A 13,697-nucleotide genomic window follows, 5' to 3' on the forward strand; every position below is an offset into this window, starting at 1 on the left:
GCTTTCCCTTGCAGTGAGCTCTTTCTTTTTCTTTTTGAATTTTTCTTTTCTTTTGCTTTTCAATTGCTTTTTCTTTTGATTGCTCACTGCCTAAAGAAGTAGATTGTTACCTGGCAACCCCAAAGTTGAACCTTTATCAGTACCTCATCAAATGTTCTCAACTTAACTCAAGGTAAAGATTTTTCAAAAAGGTTTTTCAAGACATGCATAAGGCTCAAGGTTCAAAGGTTAGAACAAATTGTTCTCTTTTTAGCGGGCAAAATGTTTTGAAGGCCAAAAGAATAAGAGATAACAAAAGATCGCCTTGGTCATATGGAACCTGCAAGCAAGTAGTTCAATCACAGAAAATTTGAGAAAAATCATTTATGCTTCCAAAGTAATAACAATTATTAAAAAACAACTCTGAAACTCAAAACTCACACAGGTAAACTCATAAGTTTTAAAATTCAGAAAAACATCCTGCTCAGTATTTTAATCAAACTTTATCTCAAGCACCTGTCTCACAGATTGGAATTTATCATCATGCATCATCTCAACCTCAATCAAACACTAGAATCTCATAAAGCAAAACTTATCACATAAAATAGAGCATGGTTGAATCAAAGCAGTTCAATTCATTCAAGCAGAGCACAATAAAAATAGAATAAAATAAAAACACACATTAAAGCCAAAAATTAAAATTAAAAGTAAAAGTTTAGAGCACTGGGTTGCCTCCCAGCAAGCGCTTCTTTAACCTCACTAGCTTAACCCAGTCAGTTGAATCCCTCAGTAGATGCTTGCTCACAAACAGCTGCCATGTGTCTTGTTTTATTTTTTCTATTGGACAACTTCTTTTTGTTGAATTTTTTTAAGAATTCGATGTACCTATGAGCTTTCTGCAGTGTTCTTTTTACCTGAAGTTTAATCTTCACTTTCTTGAAGATTCTTCTCAATTACTTGAATTGTTCTTCTCTCTTTTTCCTGTGATGCTCTTTTGAGTAATACAGAGGTTTCTCATATTCCTTCTCCTTCCCTTTTTGTCCCTCTATCTCTTTTTTATTCAACCATTCTTTTTCTTCACTCTTTATTTTTCTCTCATCTTCTTTCTTTTCTGTTTCTTTTTCTTTTTCCTTAATCTCTTGTTTTTCCCTCTCTTCTTTATCTTTTTCTTTTTCTTTGCTCTCCTTTTCTACATCTTTCTCTCTCTCACCCAGATTCTCTTCTTTTTCTTCCTCTAATTTTTTCTTGAAAACTTTCCTACCTTCAGTGATGGTGGCTTGGTGTCCCCTTTCAAGGCTATTCTTTATATTGGCCCCAAGATTGTCCAATTTCTGGATTATAAATCTGCACTGTACTTCCATCCTTTCGGGTTCTGCTTGAGTGCTTTCTTGAATTGAGAGAGATTCCTGCATGAACCACTGGAGGATCTCTTCAAGCTTTGTAGCATTGTTTGCTTGTGGTGGTCTATTGAATGGTCCACCATCTTGCCCATATTGGATTTGATTTGTGCTTGAGTGAGGTTCCCACCAGTAGTTGAAATTATCTTGGTAGAATTGAATCCTTGTTAGATCATATTGTGAGACCTGTGAAATTTTCTCTAGAGAAGGTTCTCTAGATAATCTATCTCCTTTTTGGCCTCCTTCAAGTCCCTGCACAAAAATTCTAGAGAGAGATTGTTAGTACAAAAATAAGAAAAATAAAAATTAGGGATTGAAAAATAAAAATCAAATATGGGAAAAATAAAAATAAGAAAATAAAATAAAGTCAAAAATAATCAAGAATCACACAAATAAAATAGCTTAAACCGTGAGTCCCCGACAACGGCGCCAAAAACTTGTTGGGGCAAATCGGCAAGTGTACCGAGTCACACAAGTAATATAAAATGGTAAGACCAGGTATCATATCCCAGAGGACTCTCAACGCTCAACAATTGTGTGAAAACAAGATTAATTAAGACTTAAAATAAAAGAGATCATGGGTTTGGAGTGCAAAAATAAAAATATAAAATAAAATGCAATTGATCAATGGCAAACGAACACATAGATGAATGGAGGTTTATTTATATGAGATGGTTATGTTGTTGGGGTTAGATTTCACCAAGTTCCCTCTCATGTATATAAGAATTCTTCTTTATGCATTAATGCCAACGTCCCTAACTAAATCACTTAAACTCGATCTCTTAGTAAATAAGCATGTCCCTAATTACCAGTTCATACAATTCCTAGCATTCCTGATAAAAAGATGTGAAGANCAAGAGGTTAAGACGACTAAGACTCATACCCTCATTCCTGAGAAATATAACCCTTAGGAGTAATTCAACAAGAACCTGAATTGAAAGGAACCTCCCGACACTCATGCAATTTATAAATAATGCTATTGTATAAGCAAGAATAAAACAGATGAATTACTCTAACAATTAATGAAAAAAACATATGAAATTAAGAATCAATTCAAATACATGATAGTTTACAAGGTTACATCATTCCCCAACAACAAGCAGAAATTAGTTCCCCATAGACATGGGGGAACTCTATGAACAATGGAAGAAAGAAAGAGGATGAAAGATTAAGAATTGGCTAAGAGTGTATTGTTGTGCTCTTCTCTACCAGGGATGCAAAACCTAGAGCCCCAGGGTCCTTTAAATAGTGTCAGACACGTCCCAGAGTGCGGTCCGGTCCAAAAGAATCAAATCAGAGCTGAAACAGGTCCCGATCCACTTGAAATCACGATAAAGTGTGAATTAGGGGTCATGTTGGGCTTGGGCGTCAGTTTTGGTCACCCAGGTTACGAAGCAGCGCTGCCCGAGCGTCGAGGGCCACCGCCCGGGCGGTGGACGTAGATTTTCTACGCTTCAGCTACGCTCCTGGTTGCCTGGGCTGCCGATTTTCCCTCCTTCTGGTGCGTTTTTGACCCCTTATGAGCTCCTTCTTCTTGGTCTTTCATCTCTTCTTCCAGTATTACCTCAATTTCTATCAAAACAAGGGAAATTAGTCATAAAATCATTGAAATCAACCTCAACTCTCTTGTTCACTCAATTTATTCAAAAAGGATGAGTTCAAACAAGTTTCTAAATGAAAAAATGGTGCTTTTAGTATCAAAATTGCATCACAAATAACGGTGTTTTAAACCGTTATCACAACCTGATCTCTGCAACTTCTTCTTATAGCTCTACAGGAGTAGGATTGTCAATGATTCCATTCACCTTTGCTTTCTTCAAATTGGATTGCATCTCATTCCAGTTCTAGCTTTCTTTCTCAAGCACCAATACATCCCTGCTTAACACCATTTTTCCTTTGATTTATAGGCACCAGTAGCATGATATCCAACAAATATCATTTCTTCACTCTTATCCTAAAGTTTGGTGCATTTTTGGTCTATTATATGGCTATAAGCAAGTGAACCGAACACTTTAAAATATCCAACAACTGGCTTCACATTAGTCAAGACTTCTAGAGGCAGTTTTCCTTCTAACCTCTTGGTTGGACACCTATTCAGAATATGGACAGATGTAGACACAACCTCTCCTCGAAACTTACGTGGCATGTTTTTCTCCTTTAAGAAACATCTGGCCATGTTCACAATGTCACAATCTTTAGCTCTCATTCTCGCATGTGACTTGAATGGCTTTCTTGTTTGCTTTCCAGCCAAGCATGACTCACAAACACTTTCAGGAATTTTGATACTTGGCCATCTGGATACCATCTTCTTTTCACCAAGATGCTTCAGATCTTTGAAGTTCAAATGGCCAAATCTTAGATGCCAAATCCAGCTTTCATCCTTCTTCACAGTAGACATGCACTCCAAATTTTCTACAACATTCATATTGATTTGGAATATCTTGTTCTTTGAAATCTTGCACCTCAAGACCAAGTCCTTATTGCCATCATACAGTTCCATCCTGTCATGGTTTCCCATCAAAACTGTGAAACCTTTCTCCACCAATTGTCCAACACTAAGCAGATTACACTTCATGTCTGGAACAAACAACACATTTGTAATTCTGGCATGTGATCCATTCTTTCTTCTAATTATCACATCTCCAATTCCCTCCACTTTCAGCAGGCTATTATTGCAAATTTTACTTTACTTTTCTTTGCTTCATTAAAGTTTATCTGTCACTCCCTATTGCAAGTCATGTGGTTCGAGCATCCGAAGTCTATATACCAAGAATTAATGAAAGAATTTGAGCCTTCAGCAGTGGTGGTTACCATTAAGGTTAAAGGCTTTGAGTCTGAGTCTTCTTGAGCTAAATAAACCTCCTTGTTCTGGTGCTTCTTCTGCTTTCCTTTGTTGGCAAAGCACTCATAAGAGTAATGTCCAAGCTTGTGGCAATTGAAACACTCTATGCTCGTCTTATCTTTCTTCTTTTGATATTTATCCAATCTATCATTATCCTCCACTACATCTGATTCATCATCTTGATCATCTTTTGGTCTGCTAGGCTTCCAATTCCCTTTCTTTCTTTCCATTTCTTCTATTTTTTTCTTTGCATCATCCTTGTCATGATGAACCTTCAAGTCTTGTTCATCAATCTTTACAGGATTTTTGTCAAAGAGCCTCATCTTGTGTGCTTCCAGGGAGCTTTATAGTTGTTCTATTTTCATCTTTTCTAGTTCTCTTGATTCTTCTATGGCCACAACTATGTAATCAAATTTCTAATACAAAGACCTAGTGATCTTTTCAATGACCATTAGATCCGTAATGACCTCTCCACATCCCTTCATTTGATTGGTGATGGCAAGTACTTTATCAAAATACTCTCTTACTCTATCACCTTGCAACATCTGCATCAACTCATATTGCCTCCTTCACGTCTAAAATTTTACCTTCTTAATTTTCTCTCCTCTAGTATGACATCTAACTAGGATACTCCAAGCCTTTCTCGCAGTCTTTGCATGCTGGATTTTTTCAAAATGTGCATCATCAACGCATTGATGGATAATAAACAAAGCTTTGTTGTCCTTCTTTCTCTCCTCAACCTTTGGATCATCTGCTGCACCCGTAGGCCGTTCTTGATAATCCCCTTCAACAACCTCATTCACATCTTTGTATTTGAATAATATCTTCATCTGTGTACTCCATCAACTCCAATTTTTCTCCGTGAGAATTGGTAGATTTCTAGATAAGATGTCACTATTGGCCATCATTCACACTCTAACCTTTTACCAAGAAACACAATCTTAATCTTCTTCACGCTTCAACCACTGTTTCGCCAAGCCTTGATGATTTTTGAAGCTCCCCAAGTCTTGAACCTTGAGCTCTGGATATCAGTTATGATGGAACAGAAAAAGAAACTTTTGCACCGAACGATAAAGGTAACATTAGGGAGAAAAATAATATTGTATTCCAAACTGTATGAATTGATAAAATTGTATTTGGTATATGTATACAAGTGTTCTGTTATATATATACAGAATACAAGGAACAGTTGTACTGTTGTAGTAACTACAGTTTTTCTAAAAAAAATAAAACTGACTTATGCCTTCTAACAGGAACTAGGTTGCTAGCAACAGATTGAACTCCAACAGCTCCAAAATCCCATCTAGCATCATGGCTCATTTTATCAATCCCTGTCCATACAACAATCCCTTCATCTGTATATTGTTTGATCCTCTCAGTTCCCACACACTCCTTGACACCAACCAAATTAGGACTTTGAGCCAAGGTTTGAACTACACTGGGAGGAATATCTTGATTAGTCCTTGTAGGTATGTTATATACAATGATGGGGCCTATGGAAAGTACACTGTTATAGTGAGCAACCAAACCATCCAAAGAGGTTTTGCCATAGTAAGGGCTTATATGAAGTGCAGCATTCATTCCAACAGCAAAACCTCTCTCAGTGGCTTTAATTGCCTCTGATGTGCAGTTGCTTCCAGCATTACCAACAACCTTAACTCTGTCCCCAAAACAGTTGACTGTGTGTGCAATAAGCATTATTTGTTCACTCCAGGTCATTAGTTGGCCTTCACCAGTTGAGCCTGCAACAAGAATACCTTCAATGCCTTTTGCAATCTGCATATCCACCAAGTTATCATATGAATCAAGATCAAATTGGCCATTAGGTAGATAAGGAGTTTTAACCGCCGTTATCAATCGCAGACTCCTAATGCCCTCCATTGATGTCCTGCACATACAGTACATGCAAAATTTATTTCCATGAACAAGTCTTACTTTGTATATGTTGAGATGTTTGTGAACATAATTACAAAATTTGGTTAGCAAGTGTAGCTTTGTCAGCAACAACCAGCCAAGTCATGAAGCTAAAAATGCATAAGCATCTACATTTTGTTGGCACATTCCTCAAAAATTAAAATATACATTGCCAGTGGCAGATTTTTATCATATAAATTGTTATAAAGCTTCGTTGGAGATCAAAGATACAGGCAGAACTTGATAGACAATCAATTTCTTTGAATAGAAAAATCAGTTCCCGAGGCTTCCAGAATTCGCACGAAGAGATTTCAAATGTTGCAACATAGTACACATAATACAGAAAATAAGTTCTTGTTGGAATAATAACAAACGGATTGTATACGATTTAACAGGAGGAAGAACTTATACGGAAGTGAATATAATATGAATTGATTACTAAAAAATCCACCTATTTTTAACCACTGAACTGCTCATTGGGAGGTGAAAATCATTTACTGCAGATGCTTGTGGAGGCTTCCAGTATGTAGTATTCTTAGGATCTTTTCTGCACAACACAAAATAGAAATTAAACTCACCAAAATATGGAAATGACCAAGATAAAATGATTATCCTCCAAAATAAAATGAACAAAATATGCACTTCCTAACTTCTAAAGATAACTCGCACCAATCTCATGTCTCTTCTACATGTTAATTTCATTAAAAACTAGAAATTATATTATGAATAATAACTGTTCATATACAACGATGAAACGTTAGACAACCTCATCAACTACCATCATCCTTACATTATTTTAGTAACTTCATATAAATCCATAAACCAAAGTCAAAATTAGGAATGTTCAGAAACAAATAAAGATCACTGTAGAAAACAACAACCATGAGAAAGAAGGTAATCATGTATTTAAATTTAAAAAATAATAATAAAATAAAAGAGTTTACTTTTACCTCTTCCTGCAAGTTCTGAAAACGGAGCGGAAAAACACTGAACCGGGTTCTGCGATCGACAAGCTGCAACTACAATGGTTCTTCAACATGGTCACTTGACCCGAACTGAAACTGACACTAAGATCCGACCCGATTGAAGCTCTGAACAACGGTTTCGCTTCGAAACAGTTGGAAAACATAAGAGAATCGAGAGGGATTGCAAGCGTTGACTACGGAAACAGTGTTATATGTTACTAAATTGTAACATTATCCCACTGTGAATTTTTCAGAAAGTATCATAATCCTTAAATAGATTTTTAGTAAAATACTATATTTTAACTTAAAATGGAATATTTATTGTGATATCACCAATTTATAATATTGGAATGCGCTTGAACAATAGTACTATTGAGGATTACACTCATCCTTAAAAGAACACTAGAATTTTAAACTTCAAGCATAATAAAGTTTTCCAAAAATTATAAGGTTACAAGAAATAAAGTCTAGTGAACTAAACTACAACATCATCATCTTCTTCTAAAGCAGTCTCCAAGGAAACCTCATCTTCCTTTACTCACATCCAAGTGAATGATTATTGCAAAAAAAAGAACACATACACATACATGACACAAATACAAAGCAAGGGTGAGTTAATTATATAGAAAGCATACATATAGTAGCATGTACATACAAGAGGTAACTTCAATTAAAACAAGATAAAACATACATCCTAACATGTAGTATTCTAGACCTAGACTCGTCCGGACTTTAGAATGATAGTCGAGCTATGGCGGGTCATGCACCCATGGTGGCTTATGATACTTCGGTTCCCCACCTTACACACTCACAAGGTTAGCCTGTTTCGGGCCTTGAGGCGTACTGGAAGCTCCCAAGACTAAGACCTCCTACTACTCCTCACCACATGGTTCAATACTCTCTACGTGAGAAGAAAGACCATTGGAGCGTCAGGAAGACCCTCAAAACTGAGCTCCTACTTTCATTCTAAAAATACTAAGAATCTCACCAAGAGATTCTACACAGATGAAACTTGGTTTTCCACTTCCGCACTCTCATTTCTTTGAAACCATATACTCATAACATACATGTTCAAACTCTATAAGATGAAGCCATGGATATTGAAGCAAACTTACAACCAATGTAGCAAACCATTCAATCAAACACACAACAGCAAATAGATTAAACATCTACACCATGATCTCCTCGCGCAGCACACAGGGTTCGCATAGCGAAACCCCAAGTCGCATGGCGAGACCAAGGTGATTCACATAGCGCACCTAAGCTCGCCTTGCGAATTAATTGGCCAGAGGCTCTAGACCTCTGGTCTCTCGCATAGTGCACCAGCTTGCACAGCGAGAGATCTCAAACAAAGAGCACCTTTCTGTAGCGACTCGTTACGCAAGACCATTCGCATAGCGAGTCTGCATGATTTGTAGAACGCCAATTTTGTAGAATCATGCAACTCACACCCCTCCAACCACTTCTAACCGTCTAACCTAACTTCTAACACCTCTAATTCATGATATGGACGTATTTAAACTTGTCTAGGTGAATTTTAGCTATTATAGAGTGATTCTAAAGTGATTTAGGCTTGAATTCAACTCTAAAACACTCAACCTCATGACTTAGGGGCTCCAACTCAATTCTACCACTTCTAATGTGTTTTAGTTCAATTTTATGCACCTAACAAGTCACAATTGGCTTGTCTAGACTGATCAACCAGACCAAATGCACCCAAAACCCCAACTGTTCGAAATCACCCTCTCACTTCCCCTCACACAACCTAAACCTTTCCTAATTTCTAAACTGTCTATCTAATTACTATTACAGTAACTAGGTTCATCTAACTCACTACACAGACAAGTAATCACAGGTTCATAAATTTCGTACTTTAGTTCATACAATCCCCCATACCCAAAACCAAGGCAATAGTCAACATGGAACAACAGCTCACAATTTAACATGCATACACATTCTAAAACAGATTCAAGCAAACAAAAAATCAGCTCCTCTTACCTGTTAGTTCTTACTGCTCAGCTCACCAAGGATGCCCTAATAGTGCCTCACCCAAGAAGACACGATGGAACCTATAAACCACCACATTGGCGATAGAGAACAGCTCTTAGAGCTTGATTGGGTAGAAAACACGAAGAGAAAACTTCACTAGTTACATGCAACCAGTAAAGTTGCATGCCTTAGCTTCAAGAACAATGGAAGAAAAAGGGGAAAATGACTTACCAGTTAGAACGAAGAAAAACGTTTAGTAGAAATGGAGCCCTCTACGTCGCGGACGCTTGGGCAGCACCTAAATCAAAATCCCACAGTTTAGTGAGCTGGAAATGTATAGAGAAGACAGAGCAAGGTTAGGGAAAATGAGCTCTAGAGAGAGAGTTTAGGCTTAATGAACCAGACTTTGAGTAGTACTTTCTAAGTTCATGGTGTCCTTAGTTTTATGGCCCTGACTGCCTCAACATAAGGCCCAATAGCCCTACATTTTTCAGGCCCTTACATTTATGGAATTAATCGTAAGATCATTATCGTTGAGAATCTCATGTTTTTCTATAGCGAATGTTTGAAATAAATTCAATTAAAATAATTAAAATTTATTTATTAATGTTTTGTTCAGATTAATAAAATTTTCTTTAGTTTCTTTATCATCATCTTGAGCTAACATTTAAACCGTTTAATTTGTCAAATTATTTTCTCAAAATATGTTTTATTATATAATAAAATTATATAAAGTATGTCTTTACAGTTCAAATATTTGTGGGGTTTTTTTAATTTATTTTATTTTATTGCCCAACAATTAATTTTAAGGACTTTCCACATTTTAAGAAGGATAAGAAAATGTCTAGATAGATGAAATTATTAAATTATTAGAGAAATTCAATAGAGATGAGGAATACAATACTTATTGAATAAACATAATTTAATTAATATGACATATTGTGTGTATGGTATATAATATAGATTGAACGGTTAACATTCAGGACCGTTCGGTCTAACATTCAAGATTGTTCGATCCATTCGCTACAACAACAATGGTCAACTAGGTTAAATGGTTTTGGGTCATAATTGGATCATCGTTTAAGTTGTTATTGGGCCAATAGTTCAACAAATGATACAATAATCAAAGATATCTGATTAAAGATATTGATAAGTTGTTTTTGACTAACTAACTGAATCTAAGGGTAAATTTGTTTTTATTTTATTGGATCTGTGCTAGTTTAGGATCCATGAGATGACTTATAAATATAAGGTCAGGACCAAAATCTAGGTACGTTCTACAAGATCCAAAATACTCAATTGTGATAAACAATTCACTGAGTATTCAATTGTGAGCAGAAGCTCTTTAAACACACACCTAACTTGAGCATCGGAATGCCTTTTGCAAGTACCCTCCCCCATTCTGGAATTGAAGCGCTTGGAGCAGAAGGTTCAAAGGTCAAAAGATAAGAAGATTACAGCAGAAAAGGTTAGTCTCTCAGCTCTACACAAATCTATACCGAAACATTTTGGCGCCCACCGTGAGACCGAGAGAAGCTGAAGAAACCCAATGGTGATCACGAGAAATATGGAGGAGCAATAGAGCACCATAGAACTGATCAGAGATATGCAAGTACAGATGCAGGCACATGCACAAACCATACAGGCGTAGGCACAAGCACAATAGGAGATGCAGCGGAAGCACGCATAGGAAATTGCGGCGCTAAGCGTAGAACGATTCCCTCCCGAGCGGTCCACCCAGCATTCTGTCTCAAACCAAGAGAATGAAAACGATGTCAGCCGTAATCAACAACCATCCCAACACACCTACCCAAATGGTGGGGAAAGAAGGGAGCCAACGCCCTTGTAAACCATTTGACCCACCAGTTTACTCCTTTTTACGCCGACCATCATGCAAACTCCAATGCCAAAAAAAATTCTTCCCGCTTTAGATAAGTATGATGGATAGACGAATCCAGATGATCATCTCAAGACGTTTGTTAACACAATGACGTTTTACATGAACAATGATTCGTTCATATGCAGAGTCTTCTCATTATCACTCAAGGAGGAGGCATTGGAATGGTATAACACTCTTCCCCCAAACATAGTTGATTGTTTCGCTACTGTGGAAACCCCCTTTAGGAGACAATACTGTTGAGATTGTTGACAACACAATATCTATCTCACTTTGGTTTTTGATGATGACAACACACTTTTAGTAACACACATATGTTGTTGTTGTGTTACATGTTCATATGCTTATTGTTTGATATATTGTTGAACATGTTTATGTGTTTTACTACTATGTTAATGCATACTTATTGAGCTTGTACATGTTACATCATATCTGGTTGCATTACACATGTTTTAAAGGATGAAAACCACATGCACTCTTATGAACTTAAAAGCTGTGTGACAAAGCTGCAGTGAAGTCGACTTCAGTACTAATTGATTGGACTATACTAAAGTCTTTGTACAGATTTTCAGAAATAGTGCTATGTGAGATTTTTTGAAGAAAAGAATTTCAAAATGCTTTGACATGTCGAAGTTGACTGTGTGCGCCACGCATTCGACTACATGAGTTGTTTGCTTTGAAATTCTGTTATGCTCATGAATAGTAACGGCTATATTTTTAAAAGCTAGTTGAGCATTGAATTTAAGTCAACTATAATGAATGGGAATTTATTTTGTTTGATTGTATGGTACTGGTTTGACTAATATGTTATAACTGTCATAACCTAGTCGACTGAATTAGTAGCATATTCGACTAAGGGAGCGTCTGATTAACAGGAATCTATAAATAGATGTAATATGAAATTATTCAGAGACTTTTGGACATTTTTTATTTTCAGATTCTGTTTCAGATTGTTTCTCAGAGATTATAGAGCTCCAAGAATTCTCCAAGAAGACGGTGGTGATCTTTCTTGAAGGAGATTCAAAGGAAGACTGACTGCGTGATCATTGCTTGATCACATATCTGCACATTGGGGTGTTTTCTGGTCGATCAAGATTCTTGTTGGCATCCATTGGTGATTGCTTTTGTGACCTGTTGTGATTATAGGGGATAAACTCGTGGAGTCTGGTTCACTTTGAGGATTATTCTATTCAAAGTGGTTGGTAGATTGCAGGAGAGGGGACATATTGTTGCAAGTCTTGCTGTGTGTGGTTTGCCTATATTTTGGTTAGAGGGTTAGAGAGGTGTTTTATATTTTTGACGTGGAGGTCTTCTATAGAAGTCTTGTTGTAAAAACCTTGACCATTATAGTGCATTTGCTTCCGGGTATAGGAAGGGCACTGGATGTAGGCATTGAGGCCGAACCAGTATAAAAACTAGTGTTTGATTTTCTCTATCCCTGCTCTTTTAATTACAGTCGACTTTATTATTTGTGCAGTCAACTATGTTTTTCCGCTGCACACGAATTTTCATTACTTGCAATTCAAGAAAGTTTGTAAAGTTTTATACTTTGATTTAAAGATTGCGAAAAGACTCTGATTTTGAAAACCCGCCAATTCACCCCCCCTCTTGGTGTAAAAAGAAGCCTACCTGTTTTCAAACAAATACGGGTCCAATCGGAGACAGAAGATGACAACGACGGAATTGGTAAATACTAAACAAGAGAAGGAGGAATCTTTGAAGGCCTTTATGAAAAGGTATAATGAAACCGCACGGCAAGTTAAAGATGTTAGTCACACTTTTATCATAAACAATTAGCCTTCATGCCTAAGACCAAGATATTTTGTTGAAAATTATAGCGCGACCACCAAAAACTATGGAGGAACTTCAAGTAAGGGTTGCTAAGTTTATTCGTATTGAGGACATGAGGAGCTCAAGGAAGAAACAACAGTAGGAAGCTTCTGCAAGCGAAAATAGAAAGGAAGAGAAACGATCGTTCGATAATAACGACAAAAACGGAGGTCAACATTTGAGGGATCTCCCCGGATACTCAAGTTGAATCACTATACAACCCTCAATGCACCGAGGTTAAGGTCTTCGATGAAGCTCTCAGTGCTGAACTTCTCATATTCCGAAGGAAGGCAACTCCCAAGAACGCAAACGAGAGAAAAAGTTGTCATTTCCATCAGAATCGCGACCATACTACGGAAGAGTGTCTAGTATTCACTAGTGCAAAAATATTGTTTAACATCACACGTTAAACATCGGTTAAGGGTAAGTGCGACGTATATTGATGATCGGTGGCATTTCTGTAAATATGTTGGTAATATAGGCATTCGTTAGTTGGATCAGTTAAACGTCGGTTAAGGGTAAGTGCGACGTATATTGATGACCAGTGGCATTTCTGTAAATATGTTGGTAATATAGGCATTCGTTAGTTGGATCACCGACATCTATAGTATTTTAGACGTCAGGCATTCCAACCTAACGTCTATATTTTTGACAGTTAGGTGAAAAGTCATTTCTTTCAGCCTTACAGACGTCCGTTCGGCGGGGGCCCCTAATAACGGTAATTTTTACCATTATCTATGGTGCATTTTTCTTGCCAAATCAACACTCCTGAAGCTTGAAACATGCTTAATCCTCTTCTTAATCTAACTTTGTGAATAAACTTAGCTTAGGTTACACACTTTAGTTTTCATCTCTTTTCCTCAAATTTTGTAGGAACTTTGAGT

The 13,697-nt window shown here is 36.9% G+C and overlaps 1 protein-coding gene across 1 annotated transcript; it reads right to left on the reverse strand.

Annotated features, from left to right (window-relative positions):
* Window positions 1-5,310: 5,310 nt before the first annotated feature.
* Window positions 5,311-7,320, reverse strand: LOC106767755 (4-hydroxy-tetrahydrodipicolinate synthase, chloroplastic). Its single transcript, XM_014652704.2, has 3 exons — window positions 7,083-7,320; window positions 6,584-6,679; window positions 5,311-6,106 (listed from the first exon to the last, which is right to left on the reverse strand). Exons 1-3 carry the CDS (start codon window positions 7,259-7,261, stop codon window positions 5,425-5,427), a joined length of 957 nt encoding a protein of 318 aa, XP_014508190.2. The 5' UTR covers window positions 7,262-7,320; the 3' UTR covers window positions 5,311-5,424.
* Window positions 7,321-13,697: the final 6,377 nt, after the last annotated feature.

The sequence above is a fragment of the Vigna radiata genome, chromosome 7 (genome assembly GCF_000741045.1).
Source record: "Vigna radiata var. radiata cultivar VC1973A chromosome 7, Vradiata_ver6, whole genome shotgun sequence".
In the NCBI taxonomy this organism is placed as follows: domain Eukaryota; kingdom Viridiplantae; phylum Streptophyta; class Magnoliopsida; order Fabales; family Fabaceae; genus Vigna; species Vigna radiata.

Coding starts and splice junctions, on each gene's coding strand:
- LOC106767755 (XM_014652704.2), bottom strand. CDS start 7,261: ATGTTTTCCAACTGTTTCGAAGCGAAACCGTTGTTCAGAGCTTCAATC. Junction 6,680..7,082: donor TTCAGAACTTGCAGGAAGAG/GTAAAAGTAAAC, acceptor TGTGTTGTGCAG/AAAAGATCCTAAGAATACTA. Junction 6,107..6,583: donor AGTTCAGTGGTTAAAAATAG/GTGGATTTTTTA, acceptor CTGTATGTGCAG/GACATCAATGGAGGGCATTA.